The sequence below is a fragment of the Wyeomyia smithii genome, chromosome 1 (assembly GCF_029784165.1).
Source record: "Wyeomyia smithii strain HCP4-BCI-WySm-NY-G18 chromosome 1, ASM2978416v1, whole genome shotgun sequence".
Classification (NCBI taxonomy): Eukaryota; Metazoa; Arthropoda; class Insecta; order Diptera; family Culicidae; genus Wyeomyia; species Wyeomyia smithii.
In genome coordinates, this window is record NC_073694.1 from 163923013 (window position 1) to 163945433 (window position 22421).

Consider the following 22421-nt stretch of genomic DNA (forward strand, 5'->3'; position numbering starts at 1 on the left):
TGAAAGTGCGTGGATATTGTGGTGAAATAAATGCTGTTTGCGGAGAAACTTGTTTGAAGGCAGTAATTGAAAATGAAAATTATGATGTGTGCTTCTACGTTGTGCCGGTTGGTGCGATTGACATGCAGCTGCTGATCAGAATGGATTTTCTGAACAGTGTCGACTATACGATAACCCCGAATGGTGCTCGTGTGATGAAACGTTCTCCGAAATCCGAAGTGTCGGAGCAGTGCGAAGCTAAATGGATCCACCGTATTGAAGAGTTCGCAGAAGAAAATGAAATAACAGTACCGTATCAGTATCGCGATGAAGTTATGAAAGTAGTTGACAAATATAAACCGAAGTGTTCAATAGTTGCTACCAATACATTAACGATCAATTTGAAAGATGATAATGCCGTTTGTGAAAACCCAAGACGTTTGACTCAGCTCGAAAAGCAAGTTGTAAGGAAGCAGATCAGTGAATGGATTGAAAACGGAATAATACAGCCATCCGAGAGTGAATACGCGAGCCCAGTTGTGGTCGTCCCGAAAAAAGACGGATCGTATCGAGTATGTGTTGATTACCGCGAGATAAATAAAAAGGTAGTGCGTGATAAGTTTCCTATGCCGAACGTAGAGGAACAAATTGATCGATTAGCGGAAGCTAATGTGTATACGACCCTCGATTTAAAAAATTCGTATTTCCACGTGCCGGTGGATGAGAAAAGCCAGCAATATACCGCTTTCGTGACAAGCGATGGACAATATGAGTTTCTTCGTGCTCCTTTTGGTTTATGTACCAGTGGTAACGCGTTTGGCAGATTCATCGCCACGGTGTTCAAAGATTTGATAAACGATGGAACGATTCTAGCATTTGTGGATGATATTATCATTCCATCCAAAAATGAAGTAGAAGGGCTCATGGCATTGAAGCGTGTGTTGAATGTGGCGGAGAATGCGGGATTACAATTCAACTGGGAGAAATGCGTGTTCCTCCAGCGTCAAGTGGAGTATCTCGGCTACACAATTCATGAAGGCCGAATACAACCAGCACCAGCTAAAGTGGAGAAGCTTTTACAGTTTCCACAGCCGTCGACAGTAAAGCAGTTACAGCGCTTTTATGGGTTGGCCAGCTATTTCCGAAAGTTTGTTCCAGCATTCGCGAGTATCGCTCGACCATTATCAAATATGCTCAAAAAGGGAAGTGTTTTTCAGTTTGATGATATTGCAGTCAATGCTTTCAATCGCATTAAACAGACGTTAGCAAATTTTCCAGTGTTGCGCATTTTCCATTATAACGGTGATATAGAAGTTCATACTGATTCTAGTAAGGAGGCATTGGCGGGTATCCTGATGCAAAGGGCTAAGGATGATGGAAAGTTTCATCCTTGCTACTTTTATAGTCGGTTGACTAGCAACTCGGAGAAAAACTATCACTCATTTGAGCTAGAAACGTTGGCTGTTGTCGAGTCCGTTAAAAAGTTCCGGTGTTATCTACTCGGTCGCAAGTTCAAAATTGTTACAGATTGCATGGCGTTCAAGGATTCGATGTCTAAGAAAAAGTTGAATGCTCGAATTGCGCGCTGGGTCGTAGATTTAGCGGAATTCGATTATGAAGTTGAACATCGGCGTGGAGAAAAACTTCCTCATGTGGATGCTCTATCGAGAGCAACCGTAATGATCGTGTCAGACTCGACTATCGCCAAAGTACGTGCGGCGCAGAATAACGACGACCGAGTGAAGGCAATTATAGCACAAGTGGAATCAGAAGATAAATCCCAAAAATATACTGTTGACAATGGTGTTTTGTATGAAGGGGATGACGAATTAAAGCGGTTGTACATTCCTGAGTCCACGCAAGAGCAAATAATTCGGTTAGCTCATGAACGAGGGCACTTTGGTGTCAAGAAGACGAAAGAGAGAATCGCTGCAGATTATTCCATACCAGGGCTGGAAGAAAAGATTAAGCACTGTATTTCCACGTGTGTTGCTTGCATCGTCGGTGAGAAAAAAAAGAGGAAAGCCTGAAGGAGAGTTGCATACGATCCCAAAAGGTGACATTCCATTGGACACTTTTCATGTCGACCATTTAGGACCGATGCCGTCAACAAGAAAATCATACAATTATATACTTACGGTGATAGATGCCTTTTCCAAATTTGTTTGGTTGTTTCCAACAAAGTCAACAACCGCTGAGGAAGCCGTAAAAAATTGAAAATTATTACCGATGTCTTCGGTTATCCGAGGAGAATTATTTGCGATCGGGGAGCAGCTTTCACGTCAGAGTTGTTCACGAAATTCTGTGAAAATGAAAACATCTAGTTGCATAAGATTGCCACTGGGGTACCACGTGGCAATGGACAAGTGGAACGGGTTCACCGCATTATTATACCAATGATAACTAAAATGTCCGTTGATAAACCTGAAGAGTGGTTCAAGCAGGTAAACGAAGTACAAAAATGTTTAAATAATAGCTGGCACAGAGCGATCGAAACGACACCTTTTCATTTGCTTACCGGTGTAAAGATGCGCACTAAAGAGGATCATGTCTTTTATGAGATACTGCGAAAAGAATTACAAGAAGACTTCGAGGGAAAAAGGAATGAGCAGCGAAAGATGGCACAAGAGAGTATTGGAAAAATGCAAGAGGAGAATCGAAAGTACTACAACCTTCGCAGAAAGTCAGCTGAGAAGTATAAAATTTGTGATCTCGTGGCGATACCCAAAACCCAGTTTGGTTCCGGACTGAAAGTGAAGGCAAAGTTCTTTGGGCCGTATGAAATTATCGGTGTACTTCCCAATGACCGATACGAAGTGCGAAAAATTGACGACGAGAGTGAAGGACCCAAGAAGACGTCATCTGCTGGCGATTGTATAAAACCGTGGACGCTTCTGGGTCGAAAGCATTGTCAGGAAAGGCCGTGTGGGACGATCGAATAGCCCCTCGGCATATCTAGCGAAAAAATCAGTTCTCTGGAAACACTCAAACGAAGTGCCTCGTTTATTTGATTTGTTATCATTATTTTCTCAATAAAGATAGTTTTATGATATTCTCCCAGCTCTAAAACCTTCCTTCTTACATTTATAGCGTGCATAATAATACAAATTCAATGGATTAAAACAGTGATGCCAATTCAAGTGATATGCATTGCAACTCAAAAGTAATTTCTTTTGAATGAGTTTTAACCGAGGATAACCTTACTGAAAAACGTAAATCACTTGAAAGTCAATACGAAATATCTCCAATTATATGAATCTCTCCACCTCTGAAATTTAGTTTGATGTGAGAAACGGAATCATTTATAATATTATTATATCACCCTACGACGAATATAACGAACTAAGCTGACTAGAAATTAAAGTTGGATTTATGCAAAGATGACTAGAACAAGATACCTGACTTTTGCAGAATTCATCGGACATGATTGTCGCTGCGCGTGAGCAAAAGTCGAACTAATTTATACACTGTTAGTATGATGTACACTTAACGGTCAAAATCAAATAACTACAAGGCCAAGACATGACTGCTGAAAGGTGAAACAATTTCTTCAGTATCCATGAGAACGACTGTACGGTGCTGCCATCCGAAAAATGATAATAATGTGGACGAATGTTTAGTTCTCAAACATGAAACTTTCCGGAAGAATCAAGAATTATCGGCGCAACATTTGAAATTAAGCGTACCATCAGAAATTCCTAATAACCGCGTTAACACGCTCTACAGCCAAGTTTTCCACTCTTGCCGAGTTTAATAAAGCAAAAATCGGCTGCCCCGGCGAACCTGACCATATGCACAATGGTCCTTAAACCTGGCTTGCGACATATCAAACTTTAAGTTTTGGTAGAATGGGACCTGAAAATAAATATAACCCCTCAATATAAACCCCCACTCTGACAGTCAATTTCATACTTTTCTTTCGTACTTTGAAGTGCAAAAAATGACAATATCATTTTTTTTGCTTTTTGCTTGTTTGGCGCAGACCAAGGGGTCCATATCAGCCATACAATATCATTAACCCGTAACGACCCGGGACGGAACTTGTTTGTTGAAAATGCTCGTTCTCAGCACTGGAACGGCCGATTTGGGAAAACTTGGAATTTTATTCAAGGGGAATAGTCGCTCTAAGTTTTGGTTAAAGTGCCAAATCTAAATCTGTGCATGCTAGAATAAATCTTTCAGCATCTTTGGATTCAGAAGACGTTACTCTAGAAATATAGAGCTTGAAATTTGGAGAGCTAAGTTGAAAACTACCGTGGGAGACTGAAAAAATCAGGTTTCCATGAAAATATGTACTTTAGTGAATTTAAACTCGTTTTTCTCCAAATGTTTGCATGCTAAAATAAATATTTCATCGGATATGGATTCAGGAGACCTAACCTCAAAAATGTAGAGCTTAAAATTTGAAGAACGGTTTTGTTATTTGATTTTTTTTTAAATTACGTAGTTTTGTGATTTTGTACTAAAATAATTTAGAATCTCCAAAATTCGCTCTTACGTACCATATTTTATCCACCTGACATGATTTGATACATGGAGCAATTGATACGTATGAAAATTCCCAGTGTTTGCTCAATCTGTTTGAAAAATTAGAAAAAAACACAGACATATTTGCGTCTCACAAAAACGGGGAAGGGTCCAGAGGGGTGGCACCTTAACCAAAACTTAGAGCAACTACTCCCCTTGAATAAAATTCCAAGTTTTCCGAAATCGGCCGTTCCAGTGCTGACAACGAGCATTTTCAAAAAACAAGTTCCGTCCCGGGTCTTTACGGGTTAATCTGCATGTTATCTTAAGCGTCGAACTGACCAAACTGCTACACCTTTTTCATATACAATCTTGAACAGCTCAACGATCGATGACGGACTATACACGATAAATCGGTTTTGCTCATAGTGACAATTTTATGAGAATTTAAGTCATCACATGGCAGCACTAACCGTCGGAAATCGGTCGTGTTCAAAATGTATGAAAAATATGGAAGTTAGGTATCTTGTTCTAGTTATCTTTGATTTATGTTTGATTTTGAAAATCATCCCTAATACATATATTATACACTATTTACAGACAATATCTCTTTGGCACTAAGTACAACTAGCAACGCAATACTCTGGTTCTACATAATGTTGATCTTCTCGTACAAATGCGAACCTTCGTAACTGAGTTTGCGTTTGTGTTTGGCTTTGCTACCGGTAACTGTGGGAACGCTTCGCTGACCACTTGGTTCCACTTCACCATCTATAGCCCCATTCACTGGCTGATGCTGCATCGCCCCACCAGCGAGAGCTCTCGGTTTACCATCCCGATGAGTTAGACTTTGGTTCCGTCGTCGAATGACTACAACGCATATCCACACTGCCAGCGGGATCAAAGCGAGGCCCAGCGGAATCAAAAACAGAACCATTAGGTCCGCTATGGTGGATCCACTGCCGACCGGAGTGCCATTTGGATGTACCACATTAACGTACGCATCGGCCGTATTCACACCGCCGTAATTGATTCCGACGCAAACGTAGATGCCAACGTCCCGCTCGGTGACGCTGTGCAGAATTAACTTACTCAAGTAGACATCTTCGGAGAGTGGTTTCTCGCCGGATGATGGAACCAGTTCGTAAAAGTTCTCCAGATAGCGAATTGATTTGTCCTGGTTGAAATTATGATCCTCTAGTGGGTTGTTCAGATTGATCTTGCGGAACCACTTGATGGACGGCTGAACCTTACTGTGCACGCGACATTGAAGTACAATGTGGGATTCTAGCAGAGCTGTCGTGTTCGCTGGTAGGTTATCCAGCAGTTCTGGAGCCGGTACGGCTTCATCTAGGAGTGATTCTAGAACAAAAATGCTGAGAACAGCTGCACTTAAAAGACGTAAAAGTGAGGTTAGGACTTACTGATTACATCCAGTTGAAAAGTCCGTATTAACTGGATGTCGAATTGAGTTTGGTTGTCCGTTCGATACGGATGGATGCTGCAGCGGTACAATCCCGAATCTGCCTCCGAGGCATTTTTGATGAATAAAGTTACTCTGCACCGTTTACCATCGCAGTCGATTGGCCGCCATGGGATTTGCTCTAACTGGTCACGGTTGTTGCAGGACGTTCGGTTGGTTCCCTCTCCGCAGGGCTGAGAATGTATTGTGGCGAAAGAATGAATCAGTTTTGGTAGCAAAACAACAGTGGTGGACGCTAATTCGCCAACTAGCGATGCTAGTTTTACCGGTTAGAGCTAAAAATTTGGCATTCGAAACGCTAAGAGCAAATCCTCTAAATATGTTATAATGGGAGGAAGTAGGTTTAGTTGCGACAGTTACGTAAATGTAAATACCTTTTAAAAATCGAAAATATTTGGGAAGGCTGTTTGGTGTTTAATGTAGGAAGTCATTTTAAATAGGAGGAGGGATGAATATGTCACAATCTTAGCATTAACCAATAAAAAAAATCTCTATATTTCGCTCTAAATCCTGCACTGTCAAAAAAGTAAGGTTAGGTCGTTGCGCGCAATGATCCATAGCTAAGTAGATTGGGGCGATATGAGGTGCTAAATTTTTGATTAGTGGTGACCACCACTGTGGAAAAAAAACCTTTCTAACTCACCTTAAAGTACCACTGAACATCGGAGGAATTCATGTGATCGGCGTGGTACTCTTTAATCCCGCAGCGTAGTCTAGCATCCGACCCCGCCGGGCTTTGCGTTAGTTTGAGAACTGCTGAAACGAAACCAAAAATTGCAATTTAATTGAGCCTCCACCGGTAAGTTGATCCATGCTCCTTTATTGTCTCACTCTCATTATCGCCGTAGGAGGCAGAAGTCCTTGAGCAGCTCACCGGCATTATCGCCCGATAATGGTGGAAAAGGGCGGTCGCTGCGGTAAGAATGATGTACCAATTGTGGACGGATCTCATTATACCGTTAAGCCGGATCAGACCGCAGGTCCCGGCGGCATCCTTCGTTGCCGCGCCGTGTGCGTGGGATCAGATTATTTGATGATTGAATGTTGTTTTTTTCTCTAAAATATCAACAAACATATTTTTTATTTTAATTTACTTGAATTAAAAGGCGTAAATGATGGGAGTGGTAAATTCGTACACACCACAATTCATTTCTCATTTCAAAGCTTCGATGTATTTTATAATGAAGTGATGTTTTTCCCTCCACCAAAGATCTGCTTCATTCATCAATTTGGCAAAATAAGCTCCCCAACGACCGGCGGAAAAGTTTCCCGAAAGAAAAAAAAAATACACCTTCTTTGAGCCGCGATTTCCGTCAACTGTCGAGGGTGAATGGGCGATGGGATGGGAAAGAATCATATTATTTTTTTATTTTGGGTCGGATTTGGTGATTCATTGATTGGTTAGATTTGTGTGCTTCCCGCCAAATAGCGTTTTGTGGTTGATGGTTATGGAAACTCGACTGTCAGGAAGTATTGCAAAAAAAGTCTCAACACTGTGCATATTATTTTGTTTTGCACGAACGAAATCGTACAAAATAAATTGAAAGTGTGAAAAACCGGTATTTTGATAAATAGACGCTGGTTAAAATACAGGGTTGATGAGCTATTTCCTTATCGTTCGATACCTACTTAGGTATAAAAATGAATCTCCTTTCTAATTAGGCTAATTATTCAAAGCCAGGCTTGAAATAGCAGGTTGCTGACAACAGTTTCCTTTTCTAAGTATTCATGACGTACGAAAATCATTCAAACAAGATTCGTTTCATAAGCTGTAAAATATTTTTGATTGTAAATTAAACTTCAGCTCTTGAGCTTGAAGCATAAAATTACTAAATGACTAGAGTAAATGCCAAATTTAACGAATTATTTGTTACATGTTAGCAAAAATGACTAGAACAAGATACCTGACTTCATACATTTTGCCCACGACACCTTGACAAGTGCTGCCATCTGCCATCTGATGACTCAAATGCGCATAAAACTGGTTATTAGAAAAATTGATTCATCGTGCATAATCCGCCCGATGAAAATAAAAACTAGATGGCAGCAGCGTATAAGGATGTTGAAAATTATATGGCCGCACCGTGCAAGGATACTAAAAATTGATGGCAGGACCATACAAATTCTTCACCCTTAGCCACCTTGTCGACATCATCAAATTACCAGCAAACAAATAAGTTCGACTCCCGTTCACGCGCGACGACAATCGGGTCCGCTGCATACTACAAAAGTCAGGTATCTTGTGCTAGTCATCTTTGATGTTGGCCTATAAATATCCAAAACGTACCTTGATAGCTTACGAACTCATTGTTCTAATAATTGGGTTGTTTAGCTATTCACGGATTTATGATTTTTATATATCAGCTAAAAGAAAAGCCATGGCCTGACAGTATCTGTGTCAGGTGGAAGTAAACTTCCCCATGGCGTCTCTCGAACCATTCGGTTATCTCCGGAATGAGTCGGTGTGTCCATCTACATTTGGTAGAATTGGACCATTCCCGCTGCCTCTTGGTCATCGAAGTTGACCTTCTGGCGGTTCGTATACCTCTCGTGTCACGTTGGTCGAAGCACTCTATGTCCTCTTTGACGATGATGCTGATAGGCATCATGCCAGCCAGGACGCATGTTGCCTCGTATGACACGGTTCGATACGCGCATGCACACCCCTCAGGCACATGAGCCTGTAGGTGCTTTCCAGTTTACCGCGGTAACTGGAAGTTACCGGGTCCGCCATACCTGAGTATGGACGTTGCCTCGCTAGCTAGCAGCTTACGCCTGCTGCTAATCCCGCTGTGCACCTCTCCTGACGGATTCGTTTCAAGAACCATCTTTACCGGGCTGTCGTCCGACATCCTTACGACATGCCCAGCCAACCGCAACCTGCCAATCTTGGCGGTGTGGACGATAAATGGCTCTTCGAGCAGCTCCTGCAGTTCGAGGTTCATTCGCCTTCTCCAGGTTCCATTCTGCATCTGCATTCCACCGAAGATGCGTTGGTCCTCCACAAGTATAGTTCATGTCTCATGGTCGTAGAAGACTACCAGTCTGATCAGTGTCCTGTAGATGATGAACCCTGGGCGACCTGGGCGAGACCAAAGTATGCACGATTTTCCGCCCTAATGCACCGATAAATTTTTCTGCTGCTATCGTTGACGGAAGTTACCAGTGAGCCCATGTACATAACCACCTCGATTTCATCACTACCAGTTTGAAATCAAGCTGGGAGGTTAGTCTTCTCGTGAACCCCTTCCTTTCATGTACTTCTTTAGTCCGATGTACGTATCCGCCATCTTCACAAAGGTCCGAGGCACAATGCCGACATCGTCGGCGAAGCCAAACAGTTGGACCGACTTTTGAGATATTGAGCCGCTCGTGTTAATCCCCGCGCTTCTTTCTAATGACACCTTCCAGGGCAATATTAAACAGTACGCAAGAGAGACCATCACTGTACCTTAAATCTCTTCGAATTTCGAAGAGGCTCGAGAATGCTTCCGACACTCAAACTACACACATCACTCGATCCATCGTCGCTTTGACCATCTGAGTTAGTTTGACCAGAAATCTGTATTCGTGAATAATTTCCCATAGCTGGTGTAGATCGATTGTGCCGAAATTCTGATTTGAAATCGATGAATGAATGATGTTTGGGTACGTTGTTCGCGGCATTTCTGCATAACCTGCCGAACCGCGAATACCTGATCCGTGGTGGCGCAGGCACCCATGAATGCCGCCTGGCCCACGAACTGCTTCCCAGATGGTGCTAGTCGACTGCAAAGTATTTGAGCGAGTACTTTGTAAGCGGCATTCAGCAGAGAGATTGTCCGGAAATTGCAGCTCTTCAGTTTGTCGCCCGTTTTGAAAATGGGACACACAATACTTCCATTCACTTCTCCGGTACTAGTTCTTTTTCTCAAATCTGGACAATGACGCAATGCACGGCTCTAGCTAGTGCTTCTCCACCGTATTTCAACAGCTCGCTGGAAAGTTAGTTCACTCTAGCAGATTTTTTGTTTTTCAGCCGCCAATCTCCTTCTCCACTTCCAGGAGATCGGGGTCTGGTAATCTGTTGTCTTCTGGTCGAGCACCAAGATCAGTTGCAATGCTGTCCTCGCGCTCTACTGCTTATCGTACGGCTGCTACCCCCTTTCGATTACCTCAAACTCGTCCGTAAGGAGGTTACCATCCAGGGTCCTGCACATATCGGTTTGCAGCGAGAAGTCTTTACGGGGGCTGTTCAGCTTCTCGTAGAACTTCCGAGTGTCGTTAGCTTGGTACAACTCTTCCATCGCAACTCAACGGGTCGTCTTGTTGGCGCTTCTTTCTTTGGAGGACTGACGTCGGTATCGTTCCACGTTCGCTCTTGTTCGAAGCTCTCACCCGTGCTGCATTCTTCTCCTCGACCAACTGTGTGCATTCGCCGTCAAATCAGTCATTTCTATAATACGGAGCTCTTGTACCTAGTAGCACTAGGTTGTCTTAAGCTGCTGCTGCCAGCATTCCTGTGCAACCCCGGCGTTTCGCAATTGCTCGGTATATGGTCGCGTCGTTTGACTTCGACGGGTGTTATACACCGTCGAGGGGTTTTGAGCGTTTGCACACAGCTACTAGGTAGTGGTCCGAATCTATATTCACACTGCGGTAGGAGCGAACGTTGATGATGTCGGAGAATATCCTGCTGTCGATTAGAATGCGATCGATTTGATTATCTGTCTGGTGGTCGTGTAATCTCCAGGTGGTTTTGTGAATATTTTCGCGGGAACTTCGGTACTTCGGACTAACATGCCACGAAAGGTCACAAAGTTCATGCACCAATGGCCGTTATGATTAGACAAGGAGTGCAGGCTGTCTGGTCCGATTACCGGTTTGTCTCACGGCCTACCTGAGCATTCATGTCCTCAGCGTCCCGACGCGGGCAGCAATCGTAGACCTGCCTCAGCTACGCGTAGAATGCTTCCTTCTCGTCGTCGGGTTTTCCTTTATGCAGACATTGCACGATGATTATGCTGTAGTTGAAGAACCAGCTTTTTATTCTCAACTTGCACACCCTTGCGTTAATCGATTGCCACCCAATTGCCCAGTACTATGAAGCCGGTTCCCAGTTCGCTGGTTGTGCCACAACTCTGGTAGGAGGTAGCTGCCCGGTGACCGCTTTTCCATACCGATATAACTATGAATATTTAATTAAAATGTTCGAAAAGCATGCAAATAGTCTGATCTTTGGAGATTTTTAAGTTTATTTTTTATAAATACATGTAACTGTGTCCCATCGCATTAATAACATCCGAAAGAAGCCTGTAACTATTTTTTATAATAGAGCTTTAATTTATGGCATAATTCTTAACATGAATGAATAAATATTCTCGCACTAGGTTATGTCTCCGAAAATAAAGTAAATCGATTGATAGTTTGTTATCCTATATCCACATTTGAATTTTAATGACAGTACCTATGGAGACTTTTTCTTTAATTTATAATCAGCTGATATGGTATAAAACATAATAGAAATTGTGGAAAATGCATAACTTTCGATACACCTATAACTTTCGATAAATTGGTACACCTATCTTTGAGGAAAATGAGTGAAATTGGATGATAACTGCCTAGGAAAACTTCTTTAGAAATAATCCCGAATTGGTTAAGCAAATAATGTACAAAACCTTAAATAATGTCTTCGTCACGCTTGGGTGAGTCAAGGCACAGTCTGACGTCAAGATTGGCAATGTAGTAAAACCAACGATGGGACAATTATACCGGCATCTTCTATCCAAACTGCTGCAGCCTACCCTAATTCGCATGGCGTGCAAACAATCGCTTATCTGTTTATTGATTTTCCACCTCGGCAGCGTCTTCCTAGCTTCTTGTAGTAGCCAAACGCCAATGTATGGCAAGTAGACTGAATATGAGCATTGTGCTTGTGCTTGTGTGTTCCCGTATCGATCGACGCCGATGGCAGTGGCGCGTCGAGACTAAGTCGATCCGCGATAAGCGAAAGGTGTTGCCAATGAACTTAGTTGGCAGAGGCTTATCTACGACACGAAAAGCATACAGATAAATCACCCGGAAGGAAAACATTCGCCACTGGATGCCAACGGATCAGCAAAAATTCAAAAAAACTAAATCCGGATTTGTAGATGAAAAGCAACTGATTTGGTGAATTCATAAGTCGGTTTTGACCCTATAAAATCCACTCTTGATTTTGATTACACCGATAGAGTGCCGATGTTTTTCCTTTTTTTGCATATTGTGAGCTTTGAATTTATCTGTGTATTTACGTCATAACGAATCAGATTTTTGATTCAACTATGTGCACCAAAATTCTTGCCGGTTTTTTATTATTTAACAAACAAACATTTCGGCTCGTTACCATCATGCATGTTCTATTACATTTTCCCAGTAGGTAATATGTAAAAAGTAAAGAAGCGAAGAGCAAAGTATATTTATGGAGCAGCCCACCTACAGAATCCATTTATTTTCTCTTGAACAAATATGTCAACATCGCCGTACATGTAACCGATGTAACGCCTTTTGTGCTCATTCCATCTTTCGCGTATCGAGTGATTGAGATTGAGGGTGCATTCAACCATTGATGTTTTATTTTCACTGCTACAATGAATACCATCTCATCACGTCGAATAGTCATTCCACGCCCAAAGGTTGTTTTATTATAATTACTACAGCCACTTCACAAGCTAGTTATAAACTGTAATTCGAACTGTTCTTGCTCTGGTTTTCAGAGCTTGGAAGTTCACATGGTATAAAAAGAGCAGCATTTATCATTCACTCCTCTTTGTGAAACTTTTCAGTCAATCCAAATCCAACACAATCTGCTATGGATAGCTCGAAAACGGAGCTAACTAATAGAGCTACCATGGAACGGGGTGAAATTGATCAATTTTTATAACAATTTACAATTAACTAGCTTCATGTACAGTTTTCCCGAAATAGTATAATTTTGAAACAAGTACTGGTATGTGCTCCAGTAAACCTCTATGACTATTGATGAAATATCTATCGTCTACTTTATGAAATAAATTCGATTATTCTATAAGGTACTAAGAGGTAAATTGGGGTGAAATTGATCACCACTGAAATCCATACATTCTTTTGGCAATGTGCTTTTTTTCGACATGCTAAAGATGATGATCAGAAATGATGATTTCTGTACTGAAAAATATCATTTACAGCTAGTTTGGAAATGAAAATAACGATATTTCAGGTTAAAATTTGTTTATTTTGGTTCACGAGCTGCTTGTTGCTAAATTTGTTCTTATTTGATCGTCGTTAGACCGATTTCAATTCGGTTTGTTGCAAAAGCTCAAAAACTAGCTCTGAAATTGAAATCTTTGTGGTTTCCTGCGAATTCCTCAGTATTTCTTCAATGGTATGGAATGACATTGTTGAAAATTACATTTTTTGAACTTTTATCAAACTCTACTCACTTCTCCAAATTTAACGTAATTACCCCCAACTAAGATTACTTTTGGTAAATTCAACCCTTTTTTTTGTTATTTGTAAACCTGTTTAATCAAATTTGATTGAGTTTCGACTGAGTTAGAAGAATGTTTCGAAAATATGAAAAATTGCACCGGACATGCAAGGGTTAACTTTGACAGGTATGTGAACCATGCAAAAGTTGCGTTTGAGGACACGTTAACATTGCGTAGTGTTGTACGAGCAATATTTTTTTATTAGTATTTTTTATCACGAACTTCAGGCAGGCGTGCGTGCCACTCCCGATTTTTCGTTTGTGTTCTCTTCTCCCCATTCGCTCTTTTGTATTTCTTTCGCACCGAAAAAAACTGACTGAGTACTCTTTGTGCATTTGCCAAAATGTGCGACACCACACTTTGTGTCTTACTTTGTGTGTTGCTTGGGGCAATGATTATCGGATTTGACAAACGAACGATTATAGTACTAATTTTTTTTTTCAGAAGTTAATTTTCAGTGCTGCTCAATGGGTTTTGTTTTAATACTAAAAATGGTTTCTTCCCGGAGATAGCCACAATATGTCTCGTACATGAACAGTAGGGTAGCAATAGAAATCGACTTTTTGAATTTCGTTTAGAAGTAGGGCTCAATAGTTCCGTCTCCGGAAAAAGTTCCCATACTAAACTTCAGCTTAAACTGACTTCGGGAACACGAAAGCATTACAGTCAGGTTTTTTACGCGGGGGATACGTACCTCGAAAAAAAACCGCGGTAATTCGAAAATCCGCGTAAAAAAATCCGCGCTAATTCAAAAATCCGCGTGAAAAAAAACCGCGTTAATTCAAAAATCCGCGTAAAAAAAACCTCGTTAATTAAAAAATCCGCGTAAAAGAAACCTGACTGTATTTTGTGACCAATGAAAAAAAAAATGCACAGGTAGTTCATGAATTTCTGAATATCAAAAAATTCTGATGCCAAATGTTTTAAAAATGCATGAAACATCGAGATCTGGTGTTATCCAAAAACAAAAAATTAAAAAAAATCGATCTTTTAAAGTTTCACTTTTCGACTGAACGAACTTCTAAATGCGACGAAGGACAATTTTTTTCCATACAAGTCATAACCACCCTAATGAACGGTACCAGTAATGCATGTAGCGATTTTATATGAATACCGGGACAGAAACATGTCTGGATGTGCGTAATATGTCCTGAGAAACACGTCTACGCCATTGAGAATCGTGTTTAAATGAATTTCAAAAGTGTATTTTCTTGGTTCCTTTTCTCTGCTATTTTTTCTACCCGCAACGCAACGCAAACTGCTCAAACTGAAGCTCTTTGTTCTCACGCAATGTGTCACAAAAAGCAGCACAAAGTGTTGTTCCGTTCTCCCTTTCTTGAAATATTTCTCACTTGGTGATATCTTTCATAGTCATGTCGTTTTCGCTCTTTCTCTTTGTGCCTGTTGGTTGTCAAAATGTGTAGGTACCGTTCTCGTTGTGCCTTGACGTAAAATTAACACACTGAGCGCAATGAGTGTGCGAATGACAGCCCTGCTTTCAGGTGATCAATTTCACCCCACTGATCAATTTCACCCCATCCCACGGTACTTCCAAGAATGAGAAAAAAAAAACCGATCATTTGTTCCAATTCGCAGAACAATTCTACGTTTGCTGTCGAGTAAAGAAGTGGACGAACTCACAAAGTACAAACATTTTAAAAATTTCTAAAGGTAGTTATTTTTTGCATTATCCACACTAATTTTTGTTTAAACAATTTAAAAAATGCGAAAACTGTTGAGAATTCATACTATATCAACAGACTAACAGACATAACACTTTGAACAAATTTTCAATAAAATCATCGTTCGGATATAACACTAGCACCATCTGCTGCCGTGTTCGCACTGCGTCTTGTATTTCGACATCAGCGCTAGCGTATGTGCATAAGTCAAATTGGGAATTACAAAATATGTATGAGACTGTGTGACAACTCCTGACTGTTTTATCGTGCGATGACTGTTATTCGATTGGTAATTTAAAATGGTCATTTTTTGTAGCGATAGTGTGGTGTTAGTCTGTGCTATATCCATAATAGCTATTCAATCATTTCTGTGAAACTTGGTGCTCCTAACCAAGTCGAAGGTGCGTAAAGTCATCGAAGAATTGAATGAAGTTTTCCCGTAAGCAACTTAGAAATATTCAGAGTGTAATTCTTCCACCATCGCACAACTTTAACGAGTAAAGGATAACAATAAGGGTAGAGAAATTCATATCGGCATTGGAAATGTTTTCAATAGGGGGATGAAATGTTATAAAGTGTTAGCTAGAACTTTAGGTTTATATCAATTTCATGCAAATCAGTTGTTAAAATTCGAACTTTTTTTTTGGTTTGCCACTCTACTTCGCCATATTGTTTGTTTGCCAGTGCTAATAGAATTTAAATTGTATTCGAATTTCAAAATTTGATGAATTCGAAGAAAATTCGAATTTCCGTTGTATAGATAATTAAACTTCTAACTTCGTGTCTAATAAAATATCATTGAGGTCAGATATCGACATGAACACATTCTGCAATTTCCTTGTGAAAAACGACAGTAAACAACATGGTGCATGGTCTGTTAGTAGAAAATTGCGTTGCAATATCTTCGCATAAACGGTGAAGCCGCACAAATTATGGCTGTCGGAACTACCTCAGAAACTTGCAGTGTTATAAATACTCGTAAGTCAAAAGAGCAAAATTTTCATATCGAGCTTCAAAAGGAGAGAGTTCCTTTCTTAGACTTCCCGCTGTTACATCTTTTCAGTCAAGCATAGAGAAAGAGTAAAACATATTCAGCTCTCAACCGATTTCGTTGAAAAGAATGGAAGCCTGACGTATCTTTTCCCACGTTTTTATGACACCGGACGAAAGCTAAGCTTCCGCTGAATACACCGGCAAATCCTCTTTGATGCTGTTTTGCTTTTGTTGCTGTCATTGTTGTTGTTATCGTCGTCGTCGTCGTCCAGTCAGCAGCTTCCTAAGGTTTCGTTCAGATTCACAGCGCCAGAATGAAACGGTTTCCCACCTACTTGGGCTTGGTATGGCCCTCCCTAGCGTAAAACGATAAAGCCACAATACTCTTCATTTTACACATAATGGCCCAATGTCCTGCGAATTGTACAACGTAGGATGTTCCTAACTGGCCGCCAGTAGGGCGACGTCTATTCTCTTTATCATAGATGTTAAATTGATTTCACGTGGCCCCCAGCTGCCGGTCTATGGCGGGTCCGTGTTTGCAGCGGAAAAAGCAATCGATTTATTTCAGGAGACTGTGACAACATCCCGGTGACAAATGATGCTTTTATCGGATTAGGAGGAGGGCTGCTGCTGGTTTTATGGTCATGAAGACGCTCGACAGACGGATAGACCGATCGCTATACATTATTTATCAATCGATATGAATTTGATAACGCTAAATTGGGTTATTTTTGGATTGTGGAGAATGCAGTTTTCAAAGTTTCATACGTGGTGAACGCAACTTCTGTTCCTTTTCCACAAACGACCGAATAACTAGGGCCACCACAGTTAACATAATAGCAGCAACTGTTTTGTGTGAACAAATCGCTGTGGAAGTCCCTTAACGGTAGGTACGCTGTTTTTATAAGCATGATAAGAAAATATCGACCCTCGTCTGAGTAGAGTTCCATTTGATGACGGAAAGACCATGAATAATTATGTTGATGTTGAAAAGTGACAGTGAAAGAAATCGAAGCGTCCGACGAAGTGAGTTTGTCGGTAGAAGATGTAAAGTTGAGACAGCAGTGATCGGTTTGTGTTGGGAAGAATCGAGCTAATTTGTAAAATGTTTTCATGCTAATATAAGCATGTAAATTCACAACTTACAACATCTCTAACATTTTGATGATGAATATTTTACACGAGGAAATAATAAAATCTAATTGATAATCATTGGTCCACAAAGTGAAAAAAGTGCATTCCTAAAGCTCAAACCGGAAAAAATGAAAGATTTCAACTATTCAACCATTCCTATGAATTTTGGTGCCCCTAGCCATTATCAAAACACGTCAACTTACGTGAGAGTGTCGTATAGAAATTGCTCGCCGGGTTCGTCGCTTTAACGATAGGTTTACAAGGAAACTCATTCAAGTCTCTTAAAAAAACGGTAATGGCTAGGGACACCAAAATTCACAAGTTGATTAGCTATAATCTTTATTTTTTTCCGATTTAAGCTTTTGGAGTGAACCTGTGTTCGCCAGTATAATTTAACATTCTGAAATCCTAAAACTACTTCGTGAGATATGAAAACAATAATCGTCTTCTTTTGATTCTGACGTTGGCTAGACACTATACATTCTTGAACAAACATGTCAAACGAGTACTTGCAATCATGAGGTTTTTTCTATCTAAACGTGTTTTGACATTTTTCCTAGAAATGATATCGGAATTTGCTTATATTATTGATTTTGTTAAAATATTTCTCAACAGAAATACAATTCAATAGACAGAAATAAAACAAATAAAAACATTCCAAACGGATGATAGTGAACAAACAAACCGGTTTGCTGATATAGAATGTTCTAAAGGTCATTTTGCAGTCAGCAGTCGTAAGTCAACATGAAGAACTGATATCATAAAATGACCTTTCTGTCAAAAAGGAACAATTGTGTGAAGTTTCAGCGAAATCGGAAAAGATCGATCAGCAACGGCAACGGTGGCTATAAAAAAATCCATATATATCAACCTATTTTGACAGAGCAATATCCCAAATCGTCATGTTAGCATAAATCCCCGTTCATCTCACGTTCTATTGAAGTGCTATCGGCTTTTTATCCGCACATAACAATACGATATGACTGACTGAACAGAAAGAGAAAGTATTAAGTTTTGAAGTCTAGCGCTCGAGACCTTTGGAAAAAATAAATTATCTTCAAAAGAACAGTGCCTTCAGAAGACGTCCGCGACAGATTTTCATTGCTAGGATCCAGCACAGAATGCTTGCTTTTGTTGTGGTCAAAATAAGGTAAAGCTCTAAAGCTCATTAAGACAAAAATTGTCAGATGGAATTTTTAAATATAACATAACATAACAAAACTTCATCGCGGAGCAGGTGTTAATCGGTAGATCGAAACGTTTGCTGCTACCGCATTACTGATGAGATATGTGACTAACCGGCAAGTGATTTGTTTGGGCCGAAAGCAAATTCGGAAATCCAGCTGATACTGGCGCAACCACTGCTGCTACTGTCGCAATCTACTACGTTACGGCTAACTAGGTTTATAAATCTATCGACCGTGCTTGGGACAGTAAGCATTAAGCGACCAATCAGAGGTTGGATTCTCCGTTTCACCAAGGCTTGACATTTTTTAATAGCACAATAATTCGCATAATCGAACAACAATTTTCCAAACGATTGCTGCACGAAAGAAGGAAATTGGTTGAAAACAAACCGATTTGAAAGTATTTAAAAAGGGGCAATTTTCGTCCCCTTCTCGTTGATATATTTTCAGTTTACACCCCTGTGCAGTGTTGCTACATTTTCATCTGTACTGGAAGGGTAAAAGTCTTTTTCATCTGTACTTTTTCTTCCGAAAATCTGTACCAAAATCTGTACCTGTAAAAGTTGTGTTGCATAAAAGCTTAACTTTTTTAACCTTAAAAAAGTTACAGACGTTGCAAGTTTAAATGAATAACTTGGTAGTTGATGATGTTAATACATATTTTTATTGAATTTGGAATTTGTTTTCAACTGTTCCAAGAAGGGAAGCAGGACAACAGCAACGTTTGCATCAAAACACGGGTTGGCCCTTCACATCGTGCTTTTAAGAAATGTTTGGTTTTGTTTTGTTTTCCAAGTGAAAGTACACCGAAAATAAATCAGTTTAATTAATGCCCCCTCTAAAAAATCTGTACCCATCTGTGTCTTTTGACAAAAATCTGTAATCTATACCATACAGAATCTGTACCAGAAAAAACAAAAAAATCTGTACATTTTCAGATAAATCTGTACATGTGGCAACACTGCCCCTGTGTGACAGGCTAAAGCAAATGTAGTTCTACATCGAAAATAAGACTTACAATCACTAATAAACACATTAGAGATTGTAAAAGAAGAGACAATGTTTAGTTTGTATCTAAAATTGCCGAGAAACTTGTTTTATTCCAAATTGGTCGCCAGAAAATGCTCTTAGAGACCAGAACAAACGAACAAAAAAAACGACTGAAGGTTATATTCGGCCAAAACGCTTCACGGGGGGGTTTTGGAACCATGAATAATCAAGATACCAAACGAAGCTTGAATTATTGACAAACATTTAAAAAAAGTGAAAAAAAGTTTTCCTGTAAGAAAAAAAAAAACGCTACAGAAGAAACTGATTACAAACAAAACCACCTTGATAAGTTTCTAATGGTGTAATAAGGTAAAAAAATATACCGACGAATACTCTTCAAAGCAGAAATATTCGAAATTAAATTCAAAAATCCAATCCAAAATTGAAATTGAATTCAATCCAAATCCAATCCGAATGCATTATAAATGCAACAGGGAATTCGAGAAATAGAGAACATGAATGAAAAAACAGTCGAAAAACACTTGTCAAGACCAAAAAACGTAAAAGACGTATATTCTGTATATTAACCTTAAGTCAGAATAGAGTAAATATCTGGGGAAAAGTCGTGTGCCCTCTAGTCGAAAATGCAAAGTTTCATCACGTTCAATTTAGATTTGAGCGTTTTCGGTACGATTTCACTAGTAATTACTGAAGTACAATCATTAGTTGAACAATCAATTCAAAGTTGTTAATCAACGTAACGAGATGAAAAGTACATCGCAGATCAAAAAGCACTTCTGGAAAGGACCTATCGTTTTTATCGTAATTTAACCAACCTTGACCCACTGTAGCGTGATAAGTGCTCCTGTCTGTGACTGCACCGACCTTTTGCAGCTGTTCCCTACCGGTTGCTTTCGGTTGAAGCTGTTGTCGTTTGCCGTAGCTGTGGTCTTGTTATCTTCCAAAGCAGTCCGTTCCGTTCGGTATCTCGTCGTTTGCGGCCCCTGCGTTATCAGCTTGGGCGCGTTAGTACAGCAGCCAGCAGCGACTAAACGGTGGGGATCGGTGTTAAACACAAAGTTCCGCACATCCCCGTCCACCCTCTTACCACACACACGATGGCTTCCGTTTGTGACTCGGTTGTCGTAGCTTTTGCCACTTCACTGCGGTTTGTTTTTTTTTCTCTGCTGGATGTAACAACTGTGGAGTGTTTTTAATAGTTCTTTTTGCGGTATTTGATTGTTTTAAACTTTTCAACTTCCTGCAGCTGTAACGACGCTTGATAGCAGGTGCGAAACTAATTTCCCGTCCTCTGACTTCAAATTAACATGCTAGATCAACAAAACCGGCATGAACCATCGTGCGTTTCCATTGAAGATGAAAATTTGCATCTCGCCATCCACCGTACGGCCCCATGAAATCACCGCTGGAGCGCAACTAAGTTTAACCACACAATGTCGATCGAACAATGGGTAATATAAGTGTCAAGTGGTTCTCTATTATCACGATTCCAATGGGAAAAATGAAGTGTCCCTCGAAATTAGCAATCTTACCGAGTGCGAAAACTCTCGAACCTAGGGCAATTGAAATAAAGACGGAAAAATACACCACTACTGTGCGCAGTGAATTCGCGGTCCGCTCCGAGCGGTACGGCTGTTAAAATTAGACTGGGAAACGTGTAAACAGATGCGTATCACCCCTTGGAGAAAACACACACACACGCACACTTTATTATTATTGACTGGAAATTTATTGATAAATAAATGCTGGTCGTATAAATACATGCACTCAGGGCCAGTGGCACAAAACCGCGGTCGCCGGCCGCAGCACTGCCATCAGGTAGGTTTGTTTAGCCAGGCCACCAGGATAGGACCGCACAACGCAACCGGTGGCGGGTGATGTACCGGGTCAGGAAGAGATGTGAGGCCGGCCACTTTGGTTTTGCGGAGCGCGCGTTGCTTGATTGCGCGCACAGGTGGGTGTCGATTGTGTGGGAGATAAATCGGGTGAAACAGTGATTTTCACAGTCCCCCACCCCCAGGAGGTTGAAACCATTACAGCTGGGAGATTCGTGCGGGTGTGGATGGAGTTTTCCGGACCATTCCTGGTGACGGGCACGATGCTGAATGTTTTTTTTTTTTTTCAATTTTGCTTGTAAATTTTGTGGGCAATGGTCAAATAAGGACTGGAAAATATTGAAACACAACCTTCACGAAAGAAGATTTTTTTTGCTTGCTGCTTTTTAACGACAATTCAACAGGCGAAAACGGAATGTCAATATTTGATCTGTTAGGTATTTGATATTTATACAAACATAAGCAGGCAAACTTACTTAATTCCGCAATCATCAGTTCACGGTTTGGAAAAACCAATAGAAGGAAAATTGTTTACAATGCTGATGATGTTACCGGGCTGGTGTGACAGATTGATCGCCATAACGTAACACCTAAACCAAAGCGAAAACAAAAGCAAGACAAACAATTGAGCAGCTTAAAAACACAATGACTGGCTCTTTCAAAACATTATGTGCAGTAGATTTTTTTTGCTTCCCTTGGGAACTTGTTCAAAATGGTGTGGAAGTAAAATAAAAAGCTCTCTTCTGTGCCGTTGCGGAGTCTATTAGGAAGCTTCACACTCGAAGTCGGTAACAAAAATGATGGTAGCATAACCACAAAGAAATTTCGCTTTGATTTGGTTTCAGATGAGGTGAGTTCAGCGATATGAACCACGCTATCAATATAGAAGGAGGGATGAGATCAGATTCTATTCTTATGGTCGGAAGATGATTTGTATTTTTTTCTTACTCTGCGTTCATTCTCAGGTGTTTTGCTGCGCTTTTCACGCTTGGAAAATAATTTCCGTACAGGCCCAAGCACTAACACCGATTGTTCGTATCATAGGGACACTTTTTTCTGTCAATTAGGTGAGATTAATGGTCTTTTTCTTCAATTCTTTGTGAACGAAAATCAAACTTATCACGAGCTTATGAAGTAACGGAAATTCGAATGATAGTCCA

The 22421-nt window shown here is 40.4% G+C and overlaps 1 protein-coding gene across 2 annotated transcripts; it reads right to left on the reverse strand.

The window, feature by feature from the left end:
- Positions 1-2983: 2983 nt before the first annotated feature.
- On the reverse strand, positions 2984-21055 carry LOC129731824 (fibroblast growth factor receptor-like 1). 2 transcript variants are annotated; one of them, XM_055692163.1, is made up of 5 exons: positions 20242-21055; positions 6761-6985; positions 6573-6682; positions 5871-6102; positions 2984-5808 (listed from the first exon to the last, which is right to left on the reverse strand). In XM_055692163.1, the coding sequence occupies exons 2-5, from the start codon at positions 6879-6881 to the stop codon at positions 5096-5098; spliced, it is 1176 nt and encodes a 391-aa protein (XP_055548138.1). In that variant the 5' UTR covers positions 6882-6985; positions 20242-21055; the 3' UTR covers positions 2984-5095. The 2 variants fall into 2 exon arrangements, with proteins under 2 accessions (XP_055548138.1, XP_055548128.1); XM_055692153.1 differs by having other exon boundaries at positions 6573-6685.
- Positions 21056-22421: the final 1366 nt, after the last annotated feature.

Bases quoted from the DNA above. Each gene is read 5' to 3' on its own strand.
- LOC129731824 (XM_055692153.1), bottom strand. From the start codon at position 6,881: ATGAGATCCGTCCACAATTGGTACATCATTCTTACCGCAGCGACCGCC. The intron at 6,686-6,760 runs GTGAGACAATAA...GTTTCGTTTCAG, and splicing joins CTCCTACGGCGATAATGAGA to CAGTTCTCAAACTAACGCAA. The intron at 6,103-6,572 runs GTGAGTTAGAAA...ATACATTCTCAG, and splicing joins ATGTTCAGTGGTACTTTAAG to CCCTGCGGAGAGGGAACCAA.